General features: G+C 38.3%; 2 protein-coding genes across 3 annotated transcripts in view; one reads left to right on the top strand and one right to left on the bottom strand.

Moving 5' to 3' along the window:
• Positions 1-22,690, bottom strand: part of LOC120430879 (uncharacterized) — a 73,403-nt gene that overhangs the window by 39,891 nt on the left and 10,822 nt on the right. The window lies entirely within an intron of this gene.
• Positions 1,972-22,685, top strand: LOC120431718 (bleomycin hydrolase). Of its 2 annotated transcripts, none has more exons than XM_039596843.2 (5): positions 1,972-2,223; positions 16,153-16,694; positions 16,762-17,237; positions 17,304-17,424; positions 22,373-22,685. In XM_039596843.2, exons 1-5 carry the CDS (start codon positions 2,214-2,216, stop codon positions 22,589-22,591), a joined length of 1,368 nt encoding a protein of 455 aa, XP_039452777.1. In that variant the 5' UTR covers positions 1,972-2,213; the 3' UTR covers positions 22,592-22,685. The 2 variants fall into 2 exon arrangements, with proteins under 2 accessions (XP_039452777.1, XP_039452776.1); XM_039596842.2 differs by lacking the exon at positions 1,972-2,223 and adding an exon at positions 14,355-14,494.

Raw genomic sequence — 22,690 nt, 5'->3', positions numbered from 1 at the left:
GCGTTCCTCCGTCCACAACATCTTCTTCGGCGTACCCCAAGGATCAGTGCTGAGCCCGACTCTCTACAACATCCTCACCTCCGACGTGCCGATGATTGATGGAGTGTCGTACGCATTCTTTGCGGACGATACTGCATACTTGACGTCGGACAAGGACCCGAAGATCGTCGTTACCAACCTTCAAGCGGCACAGAACAACCTCGAGGAGTTTCAGCGGAAGTGGCGCATCAAGCTGAACGCTGGGAAAACCCAGTCCATATTCTTCACCAGGAGGCGTGCTGCTCGGCACCTTCCCCGCAGATCGATCAGCGTCAACGGCCAGCCTGCAACGTGGGACGACGATGTCACGTACCTGGGAGTGGTGCATGACAAGAAGCTAAAGTACGACAAGCACGTGAACTACATCATCGGGAAGGTGGATCGGTCCACCAAAGCGCTCTACTCCCTGCTGAATCGGCGGTCGAAGCTGAGCATCAAGAACAAGTCGCTGGTGGTCAAGTGCATCATCCGTCCAATGCTGACCTACGCTGCTGCGGTCTGGGGGAACTGCGCCAAATCGCACCGTAAGCGACTCCAGGTGAAGCAGAACAAGCTGCTAAAGATGGTGCATAACCTGGACCCCTGGTATCCTACCGACGATCTACACGAGCTGGCCGGCGTCGACACCATCGACGCAAGCATCGAAAAGGCAACGAGAACCTTCAGGACTTCCTGTGGGATGTCAACGAATCCGCTCATCGAAGCACTCCTCCGTCAACAACTGTGATATTAGTTTTTAAGCCAAACATAGATCTAGGGTTTTTTCTCAAAATTTATTTTCCCTAAAAGAGCACTCAGCTAGCAAAATCTAAACGTAGAAATATGTACCCTCCCTGCAAAGGCTTATGAATTGATATCAGTTGAAAGGTTCTCCAAATCTCTGAATTGCAAATGTAACATCCTGGAACAGAACTGCTAAATTCTAATAAAAACAACAAATTGAATAAATCTTTTGAAGGAATTTTTTGATTGATCTGGTGTCTGGGGCAAAGTTGTTGCTATGGATAAGGACTAAACTGAAAGAAAAAAATACGATAAAAAATGGTGATTTTTAATTTAACTTTTTATCACTAAAACCTGATTTGCAAAAAAAAAAACACTTTTTTTATTTTTTATTATGTTTTAGGGGACATTAAATGCCAAAAAATCTTTGACCGAGTTATAAATTTTTGAATCAATACTGATTTAGAAAAAAATCGAAATATTGGTCGCAACAATTTTTCAACTTTATTTTTCGATATAAAATCAAATTTGCAATCAAAAAGTACTTTAGTGAAATTTTGATAAAGTGCACCGTTTTCAAGTTATAGCCATTTTTAGGTAACTTTTTTGAAAATAGACGCAGTTTTTCATTTTTTTTTTTAAATTAGTGCACATATTTGTCCACATTTGAAAATAAATATTTTTGAATAGCTGAGAAAATTCTCAAATTTTACTTTTTTAATTTTGTTGATACGACCCTTAGGCGTCATCCATAAAGTATGTCACGCTGAAATCGGCCATTCGTGAAATTTTCCGATCTTTTCGAAAACAATTTTGTCTCCAGAACTTTTCAATGAAATAATTAATACATCGTCGAATAAAAAATCTTGGAAATTAGGTTTTACAGCGTGACGTCACGAGCGCACACACACACACATTTTTGCTGAGAAACACGTGCAAAAAATGTAAACAGTGCAGCTGTCAAATATCTAACCTAAAAACCGAGTCGGCGTAAAACCTAATGATGGAAGTCGTTAATTTATGTTTTGTCGGAGTTATATGTTGTCGGACTAAATTACCATTTAAAAAATCAACAATCCCGGCAACCCTGCCCCTTGACATTTCGCCTGCAGATTTCCCTCGTACAACACGCGCTACAGATTTTCCGCAGAGTGACTTGGCTTTCCTTCTGCTGCTGGCAAGTTGCAGTCTTCATCCGCTCGTCCAAGATCGAATTCGTGGTTCGTTACGGTGCGTCGCGGTGAATTTGCAAAAATTTCCCTCTTTTCCACCAATTTCAAGTGCATTTCGATCGCTATCGATCAAGTCCCGCGTCAAACAAATCAGTTTGCAGGCGCAGACCGACGGCGGAGCAGTGAAAAGCAGCGGTTCCTGAGCGGGAGATTGAAAGTTCTTTTTGATTAAAGTTTTTGTGGAATTCGAGACGCGCCTACTTCGATTAAGGATTAGGAATGTTTCCAAGTAAGTGCAAGTTTTGCGTGCGTGACTTATATAATGTGGAATTCATAAGCTGAAGAGGCTGAGTTAAAATTTGATAAGCAGCAAAAAAAAGTACTGCGAAAACCTTTGAAAAGAGAGAATGAGTCTTCTTTTTTTTAGCAAACAGCGACGACATCTTTTGTCTGGGGCTGTCGCCTCCGTCTGCATGCTCTAATTTATTTCTTTTTTGTACATCAGACTTGTTTTCTTGTCGCCACACTCTTTGTTGTGGCTTTTTCCTCCCAAAAATGACCGCTGTGCGGCCCTGGTGAAAGTTGAGTCATAATTTGGAATGATATTCAAATCATCAACATCATAACATAAAATGCATTTCAAAAATTTAAACTAAATCGAAAACACTTAACCAATAATACTGAAAAATGCAATGATAAAAACTTCGACCTTTCTACGAACCAGCTTAAGAAAGTCAGTCAGTAGGTAATAATAGCTGTAAATATCGTGCCAGAAACACACACACAAACGCACACGATCATACCTCCCCCTACCCCTCCGCAGACAAGATCCCGTATCTACAAAAATTAACTCCCACCCCCGACCCCTCCCATCGTCATTTCTCTTCCTCTCTTTTGTTTTGCTTCAGCTGGTTGGAGTTGTAGATCAGCCCAGCCATGGCTGCTGGTGTTGGTGAAGAAGCCTGCTGTGTTTACGTTAAAACTTTAAACTATCATCGTGGACGGGTGAGGGTACCTGTTTTGGTTCGAAACTGCTACTTATACTTATAGCATTAATTCTTCACAATAAAAGTTTCTAGCGAATTAAAAAGTTAAAAAAAATATAGGATTGCATGAACTGACTACAGTTGCAATGCAAGGGGTGGAAACCAAATAGTACACAATATTTTACTACATTTTGGCATTTTTTCTCAATAAGCTTAAATATCACCCCAAAAATGTTCCACTGTGATCCGGAAACATGAATCCAAAAGTGCTGCAAATGCGCCAGCGGTTTCGTCCTACTTTAAAGTTACCTTAGAAATTATCTAGGTACGATAATTCTATCGGCGATAATCTTATCGACGCTAATATATTTCTAAATTTGACCTAATGCATTTCTAAATTTGACCTAATGAAAAGTTTGATGCTCGATTAAAGCTCCAAAAATACTATTTAGGCTATAAACTTACCAGCAACAGCACCGCCTCAAGTAAGCACGCAAATGTATGCCATTTACTGGCCAACAAGATCAAATTTAATGCACTCATAATTTCATAATTTCTATTTTGCAAAACTATTTCTCATCATGTTGGTGGCACACACATCCACACGCAAGATGGAAGGTTAACTGCTTAACGAAAGTCGCCATCAATATCTTTTCACTTGCGCTAACGTTTTCAAAGCGCTTAAGATATAAAATTGCTTCCAACTACCGGCAACATGTTCTTTTGCACATTAGTTAGTCACTCACTTGAAAAATAATCCCGAAACATGTAAATAATTAGCAAGCGCCATCAAAAAAACAAACGCGCCAAGTCTTTTGACGTTTCAATTTTGACGACCCATTCCAATCGAAGGCTGAAGAAAACCGAGCGAGAAGCGAAGGCAAATAAAGAACAAAGGGTGGCCACCAACACCACCAGCAGCGCCTGTTGGAGTGAGCCAGTGATGCCAGGAAATTTTCTCTATAAATGCTACTTTTCGTGAGTGTTCGCTTAAAATTTCATCAATTTTGGCAGCACTAAGCAGACCCAAAAGAGCGCTGGAAGAAAAAAAGAACTAAGCTGAAAATAGGAAAATGGGCGTGGCCCAATGCACTCGACTGATTAGAATGCATTTGGGAAATATATTTTTTAAATGCTTGTAAAAGGAATAGCATAACTTTTAATAAAAGTGAAAATAAAAAGAAATGTTCACAAAAAGTTGCTCTACTCGTTGGTGTACTTGGTTTTTGTGAATTTCAAGGAATACTCCAGATTATCCGGCATCATTCAAACACGACAGCTTATTAGGCTTAAAATGGGTATATTTCCCCTACTTTTTGATCTGAGTGTATTTTTTATTTTGACCCGGGCCTAATACCCATATTGCAAATTTTTAAAATTATTATTATTTATATAACCATAATCGTTATCGTTAGATGCTAATATTATCGATTAACAACCTTGCAATACACAGTGGTTCAAATCGCAAAATAGAATTGGGTTTTCCGAAAAAAAAATGCAGTTTGTTCTCTTCGGAAGAGCTATTGCAAATGGGATGGTCAAACTTTATGCTTTGTATTTATGGTTTCTGCATAAAATACTTCAATTTAAAAAAAAAAAATTCGCAAATGTGCTTGTGCATAAAATAGTAAAACTTTCTCAAAGATAATTTAGTAATTTCTACAGTGGGGCCATCCACAAACCACGTTGTTGGAAATTCCAGACTTTTACAGAAAAGAAAATCGGCTCGATTTGCTTGCAGTCATAATCCGGTTATCCAGCTTAATACACATGCAAAGCCGAACGTATACTCAAGTGATCGTGACCAGACTTGAACAAGCCCTCAAGTGGCCTCGAGTTAACGGATTCGGTGACCTACAAGTTGCAGCAGCTCCGACGACAACAACAACAGGACTGTTGTTGATAACGATGCACTTTTGCTGTGGGTTTGTTTGTGAAAGGGGCGACGAATAACCATCACCGCGCGCGGGTCATCATATTGTTAGTGAGTGTCTCTTTTGACGATTTGCACGTCGTCGTTAACAGGCGTCGCGAAAAGCTGCGCTGTTTATCTTATCTTGGGCGGTTGAGTTATTTGAGTAAACACACCAGAGACACAGTTTATGTAAATAGTGCACATGACACTGCTGTGGCGTTTGGTTGTTTGCATTTCAATTCCGAGTATCACACAAGCTTACGCTGTAAACAGTTGTTGCATACTCAGATATGAGTTGAATTGTTTTCCAAATGCTTATCAAATTCTAAAGTCAAACATGTTCAAACATTCAATAGGTACTTACAGCAAATAATTTCGTCACAATAATGACTCACAAACTTGCTAATCTTGTTGCCTTGCATAAACCTGTAATTATCGCGCACACTTTCTTGAAAGGGTACAGTCTTATCAAGAACTTTATATTTATTCCGCAACGAGTGAACTTGAAATGTGATCAGGTTCCTTTTCTTCCTAGAGCATAGAACTCATCTTATCTCCTTGCGTTAAGTAATAATGTTGCAGGGTTGTTAAAATGATTTTGTGTTGTAGATTTTGTTTTTAAATATCTATTTATGAGTTCAAACGAATTGGATGTTTGAACTTAATTCCTGGTACACTTTTGAACGCCATACTGATTTTTTGTTTTGTTTGATTTTTTGTGGAATTTTTTCCAGGGCTGTGGAGTCGGGTCATGTTTCAAACGACTCCGACTCCGGCTTTCTGAGATTAGCCGACTCCGACTCCGACTCCGGCTCCGGCTTTCAGCTCGAACCGACTCCGACTCCGACTCCAACTCCGGCCTACAAACTCTAGCCGACTCCGACTCCGACTCCAGCTTTCAACAAATGGTTAGCTCCGACTCCGACTCCACATATTTTTAAATGTTTCAAAAGTTAGTTAACTCTTATTTTGAAAACATTTATACATAGGATTACTTAAATGCACTCTAAATGTCCTGTTTTTCTCAAGGAAAATAAGTTCGAATCACAAAACTGAAAAAAAGTTTCCAGGTAACAAGTTTTAAACGTTATTGAAACAGAAATCAAAAATATCTCCAGTATTGAAGGCATTTTCAGAAGAACAATTCCAGAGTTTTTTTTTTGAATTGGTTCTATAAACATATGAAAGACAATAGTTTATAGGACCTTTTCAAAAAAAAAACTCTAGAATTCAGAAGTATGGAACAAAATTTTGCCGACGATTTATGATTTTTTTTAAATAGTGATTTTTGTAAATTTTTTGACCTCATTTTTATGTAAAATCGAATTTGCAATCGAAAAGTACTTTACACATTTTTTTTATAAAGTGCACCCTTTTAATAATATAGCCTTTCAAATTTAAATTTTGTCCGAAAAAATTCGGTTTTTTGATTTTTTTAAAAAAGTGTCCTTGATTGTCCATTTCTAAAATATTGTTGTAGAAAAGTTCAAAATATTTCCTACTAAGAAGATAGGACCACTGGTTGCTGAGATTTAACGGATAAAAGAAAAAGAAACAGGAAATTTTTTTTTTTAGTCAAACCCAATCAACTCTCCATTTTCTAATGTCGATATATCAGCAATTAATTGTCCGATTTTCAATATTGAAAAATGAAACATTCGTGAAATTTTCCGATCTTTTCGGAAAAAATATTTTAATTTTTTTTTTGAATGAATAATAACATTTCAAAAGGGCCAAACATTCAATATTTTTAGAAATGGACAATCATGGACACAATAAAAGATAAAAAAACCCGGATTTTTTTGGACAAAATTTAACTTTGAATGGATATATTTTTAAAACGGAATACTTAATCAAAAAATGTGTAAAGTACTTTTCGATTCGATTTTACATAAAAAACGTTACTTAATCCACCTTTAGGTGGTTGGTGCCTTCCTCTCATTTATAGTGATTCCAACCCCCCTAAAGTGTCCACATCTGGAGTTTTTTTTGAAATGGTCCAATAAACCAAATTTTCAGTTTTTGCTTTTTGGATGTTTTTTAATACCCCTGACTCAAGGCGGTTTCAAAAACACCCAAAAAGCAAAAACTGGAGAATTGGTTTATTGGACCTTTTCAAAAAAAACTCCAGACATGTTTATGGATCTCGCAGCAAGGCTGTATAGGTAGAAAGCCATGATCTCGCAGCACCTAAGAGGTCCTAATAAAAATAAGTGATGAGAAAAAAAATACTACCTACAGACTTTTTGTCAAGATTATACAGACTTTGAGGAAAATGGCATCCCTCTACACGGCCTTTTCGTGGCGATCAGACCCGACCATTTGAGGTTATGTGAATTCAGACCATTTTTTAAACTGCTTGTAATTTAAGATAGGTAAGTCAGATCTTGAAAATTCTTACTCCACCTAAAAGGTCTTCTCATATGCTTTCTAAAAATATATAACATGTGAGGGTTTCATGAAAAAACCACCCTTTTTACCATAATTTTAATTTAATATGAAACGGTTTTTTTTAACAGAACTTTTTAAATATATGATAAAACTGCATGAATTTAAATAGCAACTTAGGGGACGTTAAGACGGATCGATTAAAACCATTCCGACCAAAATCGGTTGAGCCTGTGACGAGATATTCCAGTGACATTGATTTGGTACACATGTCTACATACAGCCAAACACACAGACATTTGCTCAGCTGGTGATTCTGAGTCGATATGTAGGGGCAGGGGGGGCAGAATGGACCAGGGGGGCAGAATGGGCCACCCTTGGTTTTGGGCTTTAGAATGGATTTAGACAAATTGTAAGGCAAGGGTCTTATAAAGGACGACAAATAACTTCACCATACCGAAAACGACGTTTGAATTCATTGTATTTTTCGAATTATGAGCAAAAATGTTAATTTATTAGAAAAACCACGCAAATGTTGTTTATTTCGAGGTTTTTAAATAAGCTTTCTGAAAAGTTGGATTGTTTGAAAAAGTTTGCTCAATGCTTATAACGTTACTAGATGTTACTACCAAGGTATACAAACAACAACGGAACCTTAAAATCATTTAGAGACTTGGTGGTGGAAGTGTTAAATTAAAATCCACTTGGGGGCAGAATGGACCACCCTTATCCTGCCTTATAAAAACAATCAAAAGTTATGAAATTTGGATTAAATGGATTATTTCCCTCCAGGTAGCTTCACAAATCACGTTTAATGCAAAATTAGTTGATATTTTAGTTGTTTTGATGATTATTTGTAAAAATAGTGTCCTTTTTCAACATATTAACACTATTTAAAAAAGTTTTGTTTTGATAAGTGACTATTTTTATTAAAGTGGTCTAACTTCATGGAAACTATGTTAGAAAGGTACCTTAAGTCATTTCTTATCTCCCTTCAACGTTGTATTAGACAAAATGGCTTGTTTTCTAAGGTGGCCCATTCTGCCCCGCACCCTGGAAAAAAAGTCGAAAAAACTTTTTTTTTAAAGTGGCTCAAAAACAGTTTTAAGCTAAAAAATTTCATCAACCAAGTATATAACATTGAAGGGAACATCCCAAAGCATAAGCCTACTACACTGAATTCATAAGTTTTCATGTTTTTCTATGGTTTTTGGCGCATTTTACTTAGGCGGGCCATTCTGCCCCCCCTCCCCCTACAAATCAAGGCAGGTCTAGGAAGTCTAATTAAAAAGTTCATTTTCCGAGTGATTTTATAGCCTTTCCTCAGTAAGGTGAGGAAGGCAAAAAGGTCAGAAAATGTACAAGATAATTTTTTTACAACTCGTCGGCAAAATTTTGGTACATACTTCAGAATGGCTTAAAAGATGCGAGGTTTTGTCCCCATACAAAAAAAAAACTCAAAAATTTTAAAATACCGATTTTGGGAAATTGAATTTTAGTAAAAAAAAGTTAACTAAAAATCACCAAATTATTTTCCGTGTACCTATTTTATTAATAGTTCTCATCAATACATACAACTTTGCCGAAGACACCAAATCAATCAAAAAATTCCTTGAAAAGTGACAGGTTTTCGAATATTTACGCACCATTTTTATATGAACACCTGCCAAAATTGTATGGAGATTAGTATTAGTGAATCAATGACACAAAATGGCTTCTTTGGTGATAGGGAAGGCCCCCATAAAGTTTGAGCCAAATAAAGCAAAAAAAAAAACGAAAAATAAAAAAAGGTTGACATTGGTAGATTTCGTAGAGAATTGCTCATCTGATAAATCTATTAAAAAAATGGCGACGCAATGCATGCGACTTAAAAAAAACAGTTAAAAAATAAGAAGTTTTGTGAACAATAAAAAAAAACATAATTGTTGTTGAATTATAAATAACTCCGACTCCGGGTTATCAGAAATTTTCGGCTCCGACTCCGACTCCAGCTCATAAAATTTAGCGACTCCGACTCAGGCTCCGACTCCAGCTGTTCGAATTTTGACGACTCCGACTCCGATTCCGAATCCAGGTCCACAAAATGACCCGACTCCACCGACTCCGGCTCCGACTCCGACTCCACAGCCCTGATTTTTTCTATGACCAAAGAAGTCATCTTTCATCATGGTCCATCCATACAAGTCTCTATACAAAACAACTATAAAAATACTCAAAAATCTGTATTTTAAGAACAGATTTTCTGATCGATTTGGTGGCTCCGGCAAAGTTGCAAATATTACTTATAAAAAAGCAAAAGCAAATTGGAAAAATTAAGTTTTCTCTAAATCACCAAAATAGCGTTAATTGTTAAAAAGAATATGCGTTAGAATTTCAATGAAAAAACTGAAAGTATCGTGAAATTTCCGTCATCTTAAACAGCAGTTGCGCGACCCATCTCATATTTGCGTGAAACTTTGTCCTAAGGAGTTATTTTTTGTCGATATCTCATGACTAGGCTTAGTGATTTTTCACGCTAAAAAAAAATGCAATTTTCACGGGGAGCAGTATCCGAAAACAGAAAATTTCACGGATCGTGAAAAATGCTATATATAACACCTAATATTAAACAACCGTTAAGATTTTAGTACAGTACTTGTTCGGTAACTGGGCTGAAAACGTAGCCCAGTCACCGAATGCTGCTCGCTAACTGGGCTGAAGGAACAATAACGAGTGGACCACCGTTGCCTTTTATTTACCTGATGAAATATAAAAATAAAAGTTAGTTAAATTTATTTACAATGTTTTCTTTTCATATTTCTTTAATTGTGACTTGAAATTAAATAAATGTTTGAAAAAAGGTTTTTTTATTTATTGAACATGATTTTTGCATCCATGAACCCCTCGGTCATTTCGGTTTGATTTGGTTTTTTGACGTTTCTCTGCTTTTTAACTCGGCTACGGCCCAGTTATTGAGCGTCTAATTAAATAACGCCCAGTTCCCGAACAACTACTGTATACCGAATTATATAATAAGCATCCAAGCTATGTGATTTTTCAAGCTGAAAATTTCCTGTTGTCACGGGGACCATCAAATAAAATTATTAAATTTCGTGGAAATTTCACAAGAGTTGTAAAAAATTAAATGATTCAGATGAACTGACTTTTAAGACTATATAATATTTTTAAGCCCAAGTATTTTTAATCTGGAGTAAACCGAGTTTGAGAGTTCAATTTTCTTCCAGAATTCTATCTTTAAAATGAAATGGTAAACAAATTGTTATTTCAAGGAATTTACCTAGTACATGAAACACTGTCATTAGTTTTCAAAAAATGATTTTTCACGAAAAATATGTCGAAAAGAACGCTTTGCCGAACTGTCACACCAAATTTTTATTGCCGAAATTCAGTAAAGTTTTACTGAATTTTCATCTACTGAAATTTCAGTAAACGATTCATTAATTTAGAACTGATATTTGTCACTTTGACAGATGATTTATCGAAATTTCAGTAAAATGGTTTTTTTTCGGTTGTCAAAACAACTTAAATTTCAGCAAAAGAAACGTCAAATTATTTTGCTGAATATTCAGTAATTTTCTTGTGGCAGTTTGACAGATCATTTTCTGAAGATTCAGCAATTGTTGCTGGTATTTTAGTTATCAAAATTTGGTTTTGCTTGTCATTGAAAATGTTTCCAGTACTGTTATTTATACATTTACAAGCCTTACCCGACAAATTTCGTTCTGCCTTTTTTTCGTTTGTTAACGTTTTTTGATTTTTTCTTGTTCAGCCTCCTGTGATCAAAATTAGATTTTACGTAACTTTTCCCACACAATCTGCAGATTTTCCGGAATCGGTTCAAGAGTGGCCAAAGTGTCAATTAGTTAGCGTAAGAACCTTCCTTGGGCTTATACGAACCCAACGCAACAAAAAGCACCTCGATACGACGCTCCGTATTGAACTGATTCGCGTTCGAACAAAACCGTCGATTTTTTTTAATATATACAAGCCTTACCCGACAAACTTCGTTTTGTCTTTTTTCGTTTGTTGACGTTTTTTGAATTTTTGCTTATTCAGCCTCCTGTGATCAAAATATGATTTTACGTAACTTTCTCCATACAATTTGCCGATGCTCCGGAATCGGTTCCAGGGTGGCCAAAGTTTCAATTAGTTAGCGTAAGAACCTTCCTTGGGCTTATACCAGGGGTGACCAAAGTATGGCCCGCGGGCCAAACGTTGCAGGCGAGGTGATGTTTTGTGGCCCGCGGACCCATTTTGAATGACCATGTAAAATGGCCCGTTGACCACTTGTAAAGTGATTTTTTACTTTTTCAAAATTAAGGTTTATTTTAAACCATTTTTTTTGCTAATCTTTTTTTATTTTTTGTTAATAAAAAAAAAACTTATGATTTATCAATATTTTGATCTCCACTTTAGGATACAAATAATTTGTTCAAAATATGTTATAATCAAAACAATTTTACACGTTTCAATGTGAGTGAAACTAGTAAATATCGTCAAAACTTTCATCAAACATCTTTAGAAATATTAAACAAGGTTCAAGTTTGACTTAGGTAGAATTCTGTAATAGTTGCAAAAATATAAGTTTTCTTTATTAATTTGCAAGTCATAATGACCCTTTTATGAACTGACCCTCAAACTTACATTGCACTTCGGGATTCGAACTCATTACAGTTAGATAACAAATCTGATTGACTACCAACTGATTCAGGCAGACAAATTGTGAAAATCGGAGGATCAATTTTGTTGCAAATATTTTACAAAGCTTTCGTCGATCAGCCCACCCCTCCACCATTATTAAAAAATTGGCTCGAAAAACAAGAGCAAAAATATATTTTCAAAACACTTTAAAACTTAAAAATTAAACGAAATTTAAGTGCAATCAGCTCAAATTAATTAAATATGCATTCCTTTGCATTGAGAATCATTTGAAAACATGCTCAACATGGTTTAATAAAAATAATTTAAATTTGGTAAATTTGGCCCGCAAGCTCATTTGAGGTTCAAATTTGGCCCAGCCTCCAAGAACATTGAGCACCCCTGGCTTATACGAACCCAACGCAACAAAAAGCACCTCGATCCGACACTCCGTATTGAACTGATTCGCGTTCGAACAAAACTGTCGAAATTTTTTATATATAGATAGATATAGATTTCATCAATCGTCCAAACATAAAAAAACTGGTTGTTAGCATCGAGGCATTAGCTATTAAAAATTTTCTTACTTTGGTTTCTAAAGATCACAATACAAAATTAAAAAAAAAAAACACGACATGTTTGAAAGAGGATTATTTCTCGGCAGCATCCAAACAATAAGTCATAAGTAACATTCCAGTTTAACAGATATGCAGTTACTGATTTTTCAGCAATGTTTTTGTTCATTACCGAATTTCAGCAAAAGTGATGATTACTGAATCGCATTCAGTTAATTATTTTACTGAAATGGCAATCCAAAATTTCCCAAGTAGCATTTGGCAACATGATAAATTTGACTAAGTCCAGTATTTGTTTTGTTTTGCTGTAGAAACGTAAAAATGACATTTTAGCAACAATACGTTGCAATGTTGCAAACCTTTCGAATTGAAAACAAATTTGCAACAATCTATTTCAGATTGTTAACCGAAACATATTGAAAACTTATTGGTTCCATTGTTGCAACATGTGACAGCCCGATTTGTGTGCTAAGAATAATATTGAAATCAAAAATCCTTGGATACAGTTCAGCCTAACCATTTGCCCTTTCATCAATTCATCCGTGGCTCAGTGGTAGAGGCAAGGTGTGATGATCTGAAGGTACCAGTCCAGAATCCCGACAGGGGCACTTTAGTTTTTTTGTTTAAATAGATTTTTTTTTGTTTCGCGCAAATTAAACGACAACATAATGGCAACATCATGACAACACAACAAACTACTTTACCGACATATTTAGACAAACAAATTGTTTCTGGAACTTCGTCGTAACAAAGTTGAAACAAGCAGCTAAATGTTGCCAACACAAAATTTTCGTGCGCTTTTTAGGGCACCACGAGTGTTCTAACTATGTTGTGATAGCACATTTTGGGTGTTACGAAATAGTTGCATTTAAGGATCCGCAACAAAAAATGTTACTTGGGTTGCTGTATAAATACATGAAAATTTCACTACTATTCAAAATGTTTTTAACCGAACTCAATCGTGCTAAAAGTGATAATGAACGCAGGGAAATGCATTTGTTTCCAGTTGATTGCACTTCTGGGGATGATTTTTGCATTTTTCGGAACAACTTTGCCAAAGGGTGTGAAAAGATTCGTCCACTATTTAAAATGTTACAGCATTTATAACACCGCCGCTGAAACATCAACTTTTTCTTCCCTCTCTTCTGGCAGCACTTGCTGCTCCTGCAGAAAAGATTGAGGCAGGCGTCGCGACGCTCATGCAACCAAGCAAGCTGGTGCTGCCAGAAGAGCTTGAAGAAAAAGTTGATGTTTTCAGCGGCGGTGTTATAAATTCTGTAACATTATTAATATAGTGGACGAATCTTTCCGCACTTGTTGGCGAAGTTGTTCCCTGGAACACGAACTATGCGCTCGTGAGGTTTTCAAAAAATGCCAAAAATCGTTAAGGGGTTCAAAACTGGCAAAAACCAAAACGCACCGACTTCACGGGTTAAATCCCATTTAAAATTCAAAATCAAAGCGCCGGGTCCTGTCGCGACCAATCAGGCTTATATTTGGGATTCGGGTTCAGCACACCTGAAATGCCCGCAAAATTGACCCGTTTTGTTACATCCTAGTGTTCATACTTTTTTAACATACCTACTGTAATTTTGGGTCTCATAAAAAAAGATTGATAGATATGTACGTGAATCCATCGATTTTAAGCGACTTTTCTCAAGAAAATCCTATAAAATCGAAAAAAATCTTTAAAGAAAAAAGTTGCTCCTGGACCCGAGAAAATATTTCGGTAAACCCCGCAAAATGTCGGGAAAGAGCCTTTCTTTCATGGCTTGCCGATTGTCTTATCTAAATGTTCTCATAAAATACACCGTGAATGGATTAAAACTTAACATTTTTTTAAATATCAATACTAAACAAAGCAAGCTTAAAAAGTTTTTAGACTTTTGAGTCCGAGAGAGAATAAATGTCAATCTGTTGAAACAACCTTAGACAAAATGGGATGTCCACTTGCTAGAATTCCGGCTCGTTACTTGCTGAAGAATTCCGTTGCTTCTGCCTTCAGTAGCTGCCCACTTTCCGCGGTGAAACGAAAAGAAATCGAAAGCGTTAATCGCTGTAAGAATTCGTTCTCTGTGTAACAACAACCCTGCCATTTGGTTTGATTTAACTTCCTACAATCAGTCGATTTCAGTTCTCCCGCTGTGCTCTTGTGTGACGGACGTGTGGCAGCCGCGCGCTCGCGGCTTTGTTTACGTTTGGAGGTGTCGTGTTTTGCGGGTCAAAAGTACCGATAGTGGCCGTCGTGGTTCCTTCGGTGGACTTTCCGCCCCAACATTCCGAGGAATGGAGGCGAACGAGCGCAAAAGGAAGAAAGAGGACGACAGCAAAGTGGAGCAGAATCTGCTCAACAACAACAAGTTCAGCCCGCTAGCGGAAAACAACAACAATGCCAGCCCAGCAGGAGGAGGGGACGCCCCGACGGTTCCAGCACCCGGCCAGTCGGCAAGTAAACAAAAGCAACCACCTTTGATGGTGAAGAACACCACTGACTTTTACAAGATCGTGGCGATAGTGGAGAGTTGTAAATTTGGTTTCGACCCGATTTACAAACTAACCCGATTTGGAACCAAGGTGACCTGCTTCTCTGTCAAAGATTTTGACAAGTTGCAAGAGCTACTCAGGAAGAAGAATGTGGAATTCTACACCCACGGCCGAAGAAGCGAACGATTTCACCGGGTCGTTGTTCGTGGTTTACCTGATCAACTGCAACCGGATGAGGTCAAGTACCTGCTGAAGAGGGATCTCAAGCTGGACGCGCTGGAGGTGCATGTCATCAAGCGGAAGGAAAAGTCCACCGTGGACGAAACTCCGTACATTGTGGTCTTCCCCAAGGGATACACCAATCTGAAGAAGCTCTCTGCAATGAAAGTTGTGGCAAGCACTATCATCCGGTGGGAGGCCTACCGGAACAAGCGACCGAACGTGACCCAGTGCAGGAACTGCTTGCAGCTGGGTCATGGAACCAGGAACTGCCACCTCAAGGGGAGGTGCAACAACTGTGGGGGTCCCCACAAGACGGACGAGTGCAAAGTCCAAGATACCGAGCCGAAGCGGTGTGCCAACTGCTCTGGAGCCCACGAAGCCACGGACCGCAGCTGCCCCAAGCGTGCGGACTTCATCCAGAGGCGCCAGCAGGCGTCGAAACCGAAACCGCCGGCAAGGAAGGCGGAGAAGCAGAGTCCAGCAGTTCCGGCGTTCACGCCGGCGGAGTTCCCTCCGCTGCCGGGCGCAGTCCCGGACGGAAAATCGAAGGATCGCCCTCGCCCCGCAGGAAGCAGCCAAGGAAGCAGTGGCTCCCGAGACGGTGGAGCCACGAAGGAGGAAGCCGGGGAGGTGCTCTACAGTTCGGCTGAGCTGTGGGGCATTTTCTCCGAGTACATCGCCAGGTTCAAGACCTGCAAGACCCGCTTGGACCAAGTAACCCTCGTCAGTTACATGATCTCGAAGTACGGAGTATAAGGAGTTATTTTTGTTATTATTATATATTAAATTTTAAACTGATCCTCGGTCCCAACCTGGTCGCAGCACCTAATAGGACCTAATAAAAATAAGTTATGAATAAAAAAAAAAAATCAGTCGATTTCGTCAGTTGGCCATTATGCTGCTCTCGGCACTGATGCGATTTTGCTCCTTCGGTTGTAGCAAGGGTTGTGAGCGTCAATCTTCCAGAAATTCGTCGTATACTAATTAAGCACTTTTGTTTCTCATTGCAGCGCCCCTAACGGAAGACTTCTTCCAAAAGGCCCGGTCGGACTTTTACGAGTGCCCGAAGAATGTGCTCGCCCAGAACGTGTGCACCCGGATAGACCCGTTCGAGGCGTGCATGTCGCGTAGGACGCTGGAAAACACCCAGCATGTGTTCACGTACAAGATCGAGAACGAGGGCAAACCGCTCACGAACCAGAAAAGTTCCGGCCGCTGCTGGCTGTTTGCCGCGTTGAACTGCATCCGGATCCCGTTCATCAAGCAGTTCAACCTGGACGAGTTCGAGTTCTCGCAGGCGTACCTGTTCTACTGGGATAAGATCGAGCGGGCCAACTACTTCCTGAACAACGTGGTGGACACGGCCCGCCGGGGAGCGGAAGTCGATGGGCGGCTGGTGTCGTTCCTGCTTTCGGACCCGACCTGCGACGGCGGCCAGTGGGACATGCTGGTCAACCTGATCAACAAGCACGGCGTCATGCCGAAGAAGTGCTTCCCGGAGAGCTACAGCTGCGAGGCGAGCACGCGCATGAACGCCGTTATCAAGAGCAAGGTAGGTCAAGGCTCGAACATTTCTTTTTTTTTTTTTGTAATTTCTCACTTTCCACAATCCTTTTTAGTTGCGCGAGTACGCTCGGGATCTGCGTACGCTGATCGCCGAGGGCGCGAGCGACGAGGACGTGCAGGCCCGCATCCAGAAGCAGATGAACGAGGTGTACAACGTGGTAGGCATCTGTCTGGGCATTCCGCCGGAGAAGTTCACCTGGGAGTACTACGACAAGAGCAAGAAGTACCTGAGCATTGGGCCGATTAAGCCGGTCGATTTCTACGAAAAGTACGTCAAACCGTACTTCAACGTCGACGACAAGGTGTGCCTGGTGACGGACCCGCGCTCGTCGAACGCGTACGGCCGCTCGTACACCGTCGACTGTCTGGGGAACGTGGTCGGGGGCCGGCCCGTGCTGTACAACAACCAGCCGGTGGAGACGCTGCTCGATCTGGTGACGAAATCGCTCAAGCTGGGCGAACCGGTGTGGTTTGGGTGCGAGGTCAGCAAGCGGTTTGCCGGCAAGCAGGGTATTGAAGATCTGGACATGTGAGTTGGCTTTTGAGCGTGAGTGATGAGGGTAGTGTGTTACTAATGTGTTACATTTCCTCGCAGTCACGACTTTAAGCTAGTATTCGGAGTGGACATTCAAAGTACGATGACGAAGGCTGACCGCCTGCTGTACGGAGAATCGATGATGACCCACGCCATGGTGTTTACCGGAGTGTCCGTTGATGTGAGTATAAGCTGATAGATACCTAGTCAATAGATGAACTTACCCCAAGGAAGAAAAGATGAAAAAGTGTAACTCTCCGAATGAATGCCGGCTACCTCCTCCGATGTTGACGAGTTGCTTGATGGCCTTATGGACTTATGGTGGATTTAAGCACTGGCAATCTTTCACTCCGGTGCGTAAAGTGCGGTGAGACCAAACGGCGAATTTTCGTTGCTGTGTCGCGCGCGCAAATTACCTTGAAGAGCAAGAAGAAGAAAGCGCCAGCGTTTCGCCAACCTCAGAAAACAGCGAGCTCGACCGCTGCAGCAGCCGGAGGTTGCTGTAGCGTTTCGTTAGAGTTGCCGCTTCTGGGAGCGGTTCTCCTCCGGGACTAACTGATGTTACAGGTTATGATCTCGTCACGCTTCCCGAGTGTTTCTGGAGAGATGCTTACGTGCCTGCCGGAACACGGGAGATCAATTCCAAGCTCTCAGTGAGCTAATGATGAAGTACATCTATACAACGGATAAGCTGCCATGTGCAGCAAAGTTTTTCTACGTCAAAAGACTGTTTGTTATCTAGTTTAAAGCTTTTCTATTTCTATCTTTTTCCTTAGCAAATCTCAAAGTTTTTGTTTTTTTAGTTTTTTTTTCTCTTCCCAAATCTAAAACGCAAAACCGCTCTTTTTTAGGAGCCGCTCATTTTTGCACGCTCCTAAAAATGAGCGGCTCTTTTGAACAGATATTTCGTTTTTTTCAATTTTTGCTGAAAAGTTTCAGAGTGGCTACGGAACCGGCTCCGTGGCTTAATGGTTACGGCTTCTGTCTCCCAAGTCCCCAAATCCCGGTCGGTACCTTTGAAATTTGGAATCAGGAATTTGAATATGAATAAAAACTAAAATGAATCGGATGGGATTCGAATTCTCACCTTTGGATTGGTGGTCTGTGACGCTAAGCAGTCGGCCATCAGATGGTTTACACTCTAGCAGTGAATTGATCCGTAGTGTTGAAACATGTTATCTTCTCATATTAAATACGCGCCGATCCCTGATTTGCCTGAGGGGATTGGAAGTCTAAATATAGATCGAGTTTCCTTCAGATGCTTGCTTCTATGTTTAGGCGGGGCCGAACAATGCCCAGCGACCTCGGAATTGGACCGCAAGGAGCTCTGTCATTCTGAAATGGGTCGTTGGAAGCAGCGCGAGGGTAGCTGTCACCACCTAATACCCGGGACTGAGATAAGCTGTATCAGCATTCGGCATATACACAGTCTGATACAAATTATACTTTCCCATAATTTCGCTACCGGTTAGCGGGTATTGGATTGGACCACACACACACACACACACACAAAGTTTCAGAGTGGCCACTCAAGTCGGGAAAAGTTCTGGAATCAGTTATTTTTTGTTAGAAAGTATTGGAATGTCGGGAATCCCGAACATGCTTGTTTGAAAAATATTTTCTAATTCTTGAATAATTTTGATTTATTTTGTACAAATTTCAAATTGATTTCACTCAATTCCTTTTTAGCATCTAAGTTTATATTTAAGGCTCTTTCACTCTTTCAATCTATTTGATAATCAAAAGGCTATTTAAGACATGAGGCATTAAAAATCCTAATAAATATCGGATGATTTTGGTGTTATTTATTTATTTTATTTATAATATTTTCTATGAGTCAAGAGATTGTTACCTAATTTTGACTAAGACTATCAAACAAAAGATAACATCTAACATTAAACAACAACAAAGCCAATCAAACCAATATGAAAATTGAGCTTAATTTCAACGATTACATCAGCGTAAAGTTATGATTCTGTTTCATTTTGACACACTGCACAGTGGTCCAGAACACAAAATTAAGTGGAAATGGATTTTTCGAAAAATTGTGACGTTTTGGAGCTTTGGTGTCTTGAGAAGAGTTGTTAAAAATGGAAAAGGGCAACCTTTGGTTTGGTTTAGATTTAGGGTGGTTCACGATAAGGGTGATTTTTAAAATCTAACTTTTCAGGAATATTTTTGGGAATTTTTTCGTCTTCTAAAAAGTTGCTTGTCAATCCAAGCAACTTTGTCCAAGACACCAAAATTTTATCTCGCAATCTACGCCTTCTACGACCAAATTTTGAGAAAGCATCTGAGCAAACCTTCAAAAAGCGAACGTAGCAATTCAGGGTTAAGTTTAGAGAAAAGTGTTGTTCAGAGCACTTTTAGATCTCTGAAAAACGGACATTTTTACGTTCTGACAAGTCAATTTGGACTTAAGGGTCAAAAGTTATTTTAAGGTAAAAGAGATGCCAATTTAAACCTCAAAATATATTGAAATTGCAAATAAGGCTGGAACAAATTATAGATAAAGGTGTTTGTCCCTCAGCTATGGTCATTATATTAATTAATTTACAAAAATAGTTTTTATCTGAAGTTTTACGTATTTCTTTTTAAATTTTTCAAACTTTTTTAGCTTTCATTTAATTATATAAAAATGTTATACAATATATTATAAATAGATTGTAATCCGAGATATTTTTTTTAAATGACTGGATTAAATTGAGAAAAAAAAAATGTTTGAGTTATGAAAAATGTGTTTTGATAATTTGTGTAGAAACATTCGCATCAAATAAGTGGTATGAGTGGTGATTTTCAATTAAATTATTTTTAAACATTTATATACTGACAACTCGATGAATCGTCATTAATTCAAAAATTTTATATGAAATTTTTATTTATTTTTTACCTGCTAAAAATATTTTCTAAACGAATTCATAGATATTTTAAATTCATTGAAAGAATAATAAACGGGAACAAGTGTGAACCGTTCTTTGATAATAAATGCAATCACTTAAAGTAACAATTTTAAAATTTGTTGTCTATAATTTTTTGTCATCACCTTTTTCATTGCCAGTTGAAACGAATAAAAATATTTTTGGAGTTTTTTTTTAAAAGGTCCAATAAGTTTTTGTGTTTAATATGGTCCTTTTTTTAAAAAAAAAATCTCTAGATTCAGGGTGACCACTCAAATCCCATTTTCAAATTCCCGACTTTTCCAGAAAGCTCAAATAATAGGCATTTCTTACCTAAAGAATGATTTCAAACAAAAAACTCTATTAGAAAAGTCAATATTAAACACCGAAAAAATCTAAATTAATTTAAAAAAATGCCAATTTTTGTAAACACAGAAACTGAACAACAAATTCCAAAAAAAGACTTAAAAATGGAAATTCATTACCATGATTCAGAGCAGAAACACAAACAACAAGTCCTCGAAAACAATCGAAAGTTCAACAATTTCATGTTATTTTTTAAATTGGAAAACGTATAGTTTTTGATACTTCGTTTCAACTGGAAATGGCAAAAAGTTGAAGATAACTGAATTTAAAAAATTTTTTTTGCAATTCCGTCGTGAAACTACTTACTTTTCCTGTCATTCTTGAACGACGAAATAGCCTACTTTTCTGTACCAAAAATAACAGAATCGAATAGCAACACTTTTCAAAATAAATGCTGAAAAGTTCTACTTTTCAGCACTGAAATGGGTGCTGAAAAGTTGAACTTTTCAGCACTTGTTTCGAAAAGTAACACTTTTTAACATTTTTTTGATTTAAACGATTTATTGACAAAATACATGAAAATTCGACTTAAAATTTCACTCAATGGGTGTTTTTCGAAATTGCAAAAAATGTTGTATGGAACTCGTTGCAAAACTTGATTTTTTCAGCACTCGTCGTATTTATCCAACTCGGTGAACCTCGTTGGATAAATGTACGACTCGTGCTGAAAAAATCATCTTTTTGCAACTTGTTGCATAAACTACTATTAGACAATTTTGCAATAACTCAAAATTTCTTGGATTATTTTTTTTTGTGGTTTCAATATTTTCGTAAAAACGTTTTTCAATTTTGGATTTTATTCGATATTTAAGTTTTCCGAAAACTGAAAATCAAGCTTTATCTATAGAAGGTAATTTACCCATACTCACAAAAAAAGTTCAAGGGCAACATTTGGAAAAAAATATTGCTTGAAATTACTTAATGAATTTAGCTAAACAATTTAAAATATTTACAAAAAAAAAAACCATTGCCAAACTCAAGTTAGCATCTGTTTCAAATACCTATGTGACAAAATGAAATAGAATCAGCTGGGCATTAGGCTCTATTTTTATTTTTGTTTTTCATTAACTTTACCTCTTGTTGATAATCAAAAATTAATAGATATATTGAAATAGTGAAAAGAACCTTAAATTTAAAGTAAGTTACTAAAGAAGAATTGAGTGAATTTAATTTGAAAATTGTTCAAAAATTTAAATTATTCAAAAGTTACAATCTAGGTTAAAATTAATTTTCAAACAAGTATGCTTGGAATTCCCGACTTTTTGACAAAAAAAAACATAAATTCCCGACTTTTTCCCGATTTTTGGCGAATTCCCGACTTTCCCGATTTCTCGACTTAAGTGGCACCTCTGTTGATTTAAGGTACTGGAAAAGTCGGGAAAAAGTCAGTCATTTGAAAGTGGGATTTGAGTGGTCACCCTGTGAAAAGGCTCTCGGTCAAGATTTCTTCTCGAAACTAAACGTTACAATAATTGGATGGAGAGAGCACCAAAACTTTAAAAAAATGTTATTAACCCTCTAACGCCCATGGTTACTCCAAAGCACCAATAATTTCTGTCTTCAAAGTTAAATTTCTCTGCAACCATGAATTTGAAGGTAGCCTCATTAGTTTATATATAATGTTAACTTATAACCATTAAAATTTCATCTAATTTGGGTGATCCAATTACAAGAAATGTAGAAAAACGTAAAAAAATCCCGATTTTGCACTGGACGGGAAGGGGTTAATTTTACGAAATTTCGTTTATGTCTGCTGAATTGAGAATTTGAGAAAATACTGTGTGGACTGTTTTCTACATTCTGATTTAATCGTTTATGTCTATAAATGTCAAAGATGAATTGAACAAAAATCTTACATCATTTCAGCAAAACACCCAGCGGCCCACCAAGTTCCGGGTGGAAAACTCGTGGGGCGAGGACCGCGGCGAAAAAGGCTACCTCATTATGACGGCCGAGTGGTTCAAGGAGTTTGTGTTCGAGGTCGTCGTCGATCGCAGCATAGTGCCGCAGGACGTGCTGGACGTGTTCGATCTGCCGCCGACTGTGCTGCCCGCGTGGGATCCGATGGGCACGCTGGCCAAGTGAACCAACTATCTCGACGTGTTTATTTTTTGGTTTTGATTCTCTTCTTCTCACACACGCGCACGCATGAAAAACAAATATTGTGGAAGCCATTCTTGCTTC

The sequence above is a fragment of the Culex pipiens genome, chromosome 3, assembly GCF_016801865.2.
Source record: "Culex pipiens pallens isolate TS chromosome 3, TS_CPP_V2, whole genome shotgun sequence".
NCBI classification, from domain to species: Eukaryota; Metazoa; Arthropoda; class Insecta; order Diptera; family Culicidae; genus Culex; species Culex pipiens.
This window is presented reverse-complemented; position numbering and strand designations above follow the sequence as displayed.

What these genes read in the sequence shown, in the direction of transcription:
- LOC120431718 (XM_039596842.2), top strand. Translation starts at nt 14,374, where the DNA reads ATGGGATGTCCACTTGCTAGAATTCCGGCTCGTTACTTGCTGAAGAAT. An exon ending in ACGCCGTTATCAAGAGCAAG is followed by an intron (nt 16,695 to 16,761) that starts GTAGGTCAAGGC and finishes AATCCTTTTTAG; the next exon opens with TTGCGCGAGTACGCTCGGGA. An exon ending in GGTATTGAAGATCTGGACAT is followed by an intron (nt 17,238 to 17,303) that starts GTGAGTTGGCTT and finishes ATTTCCTCGCAG; the next exon opens with TCACGACTTTAAGCTAGTAT.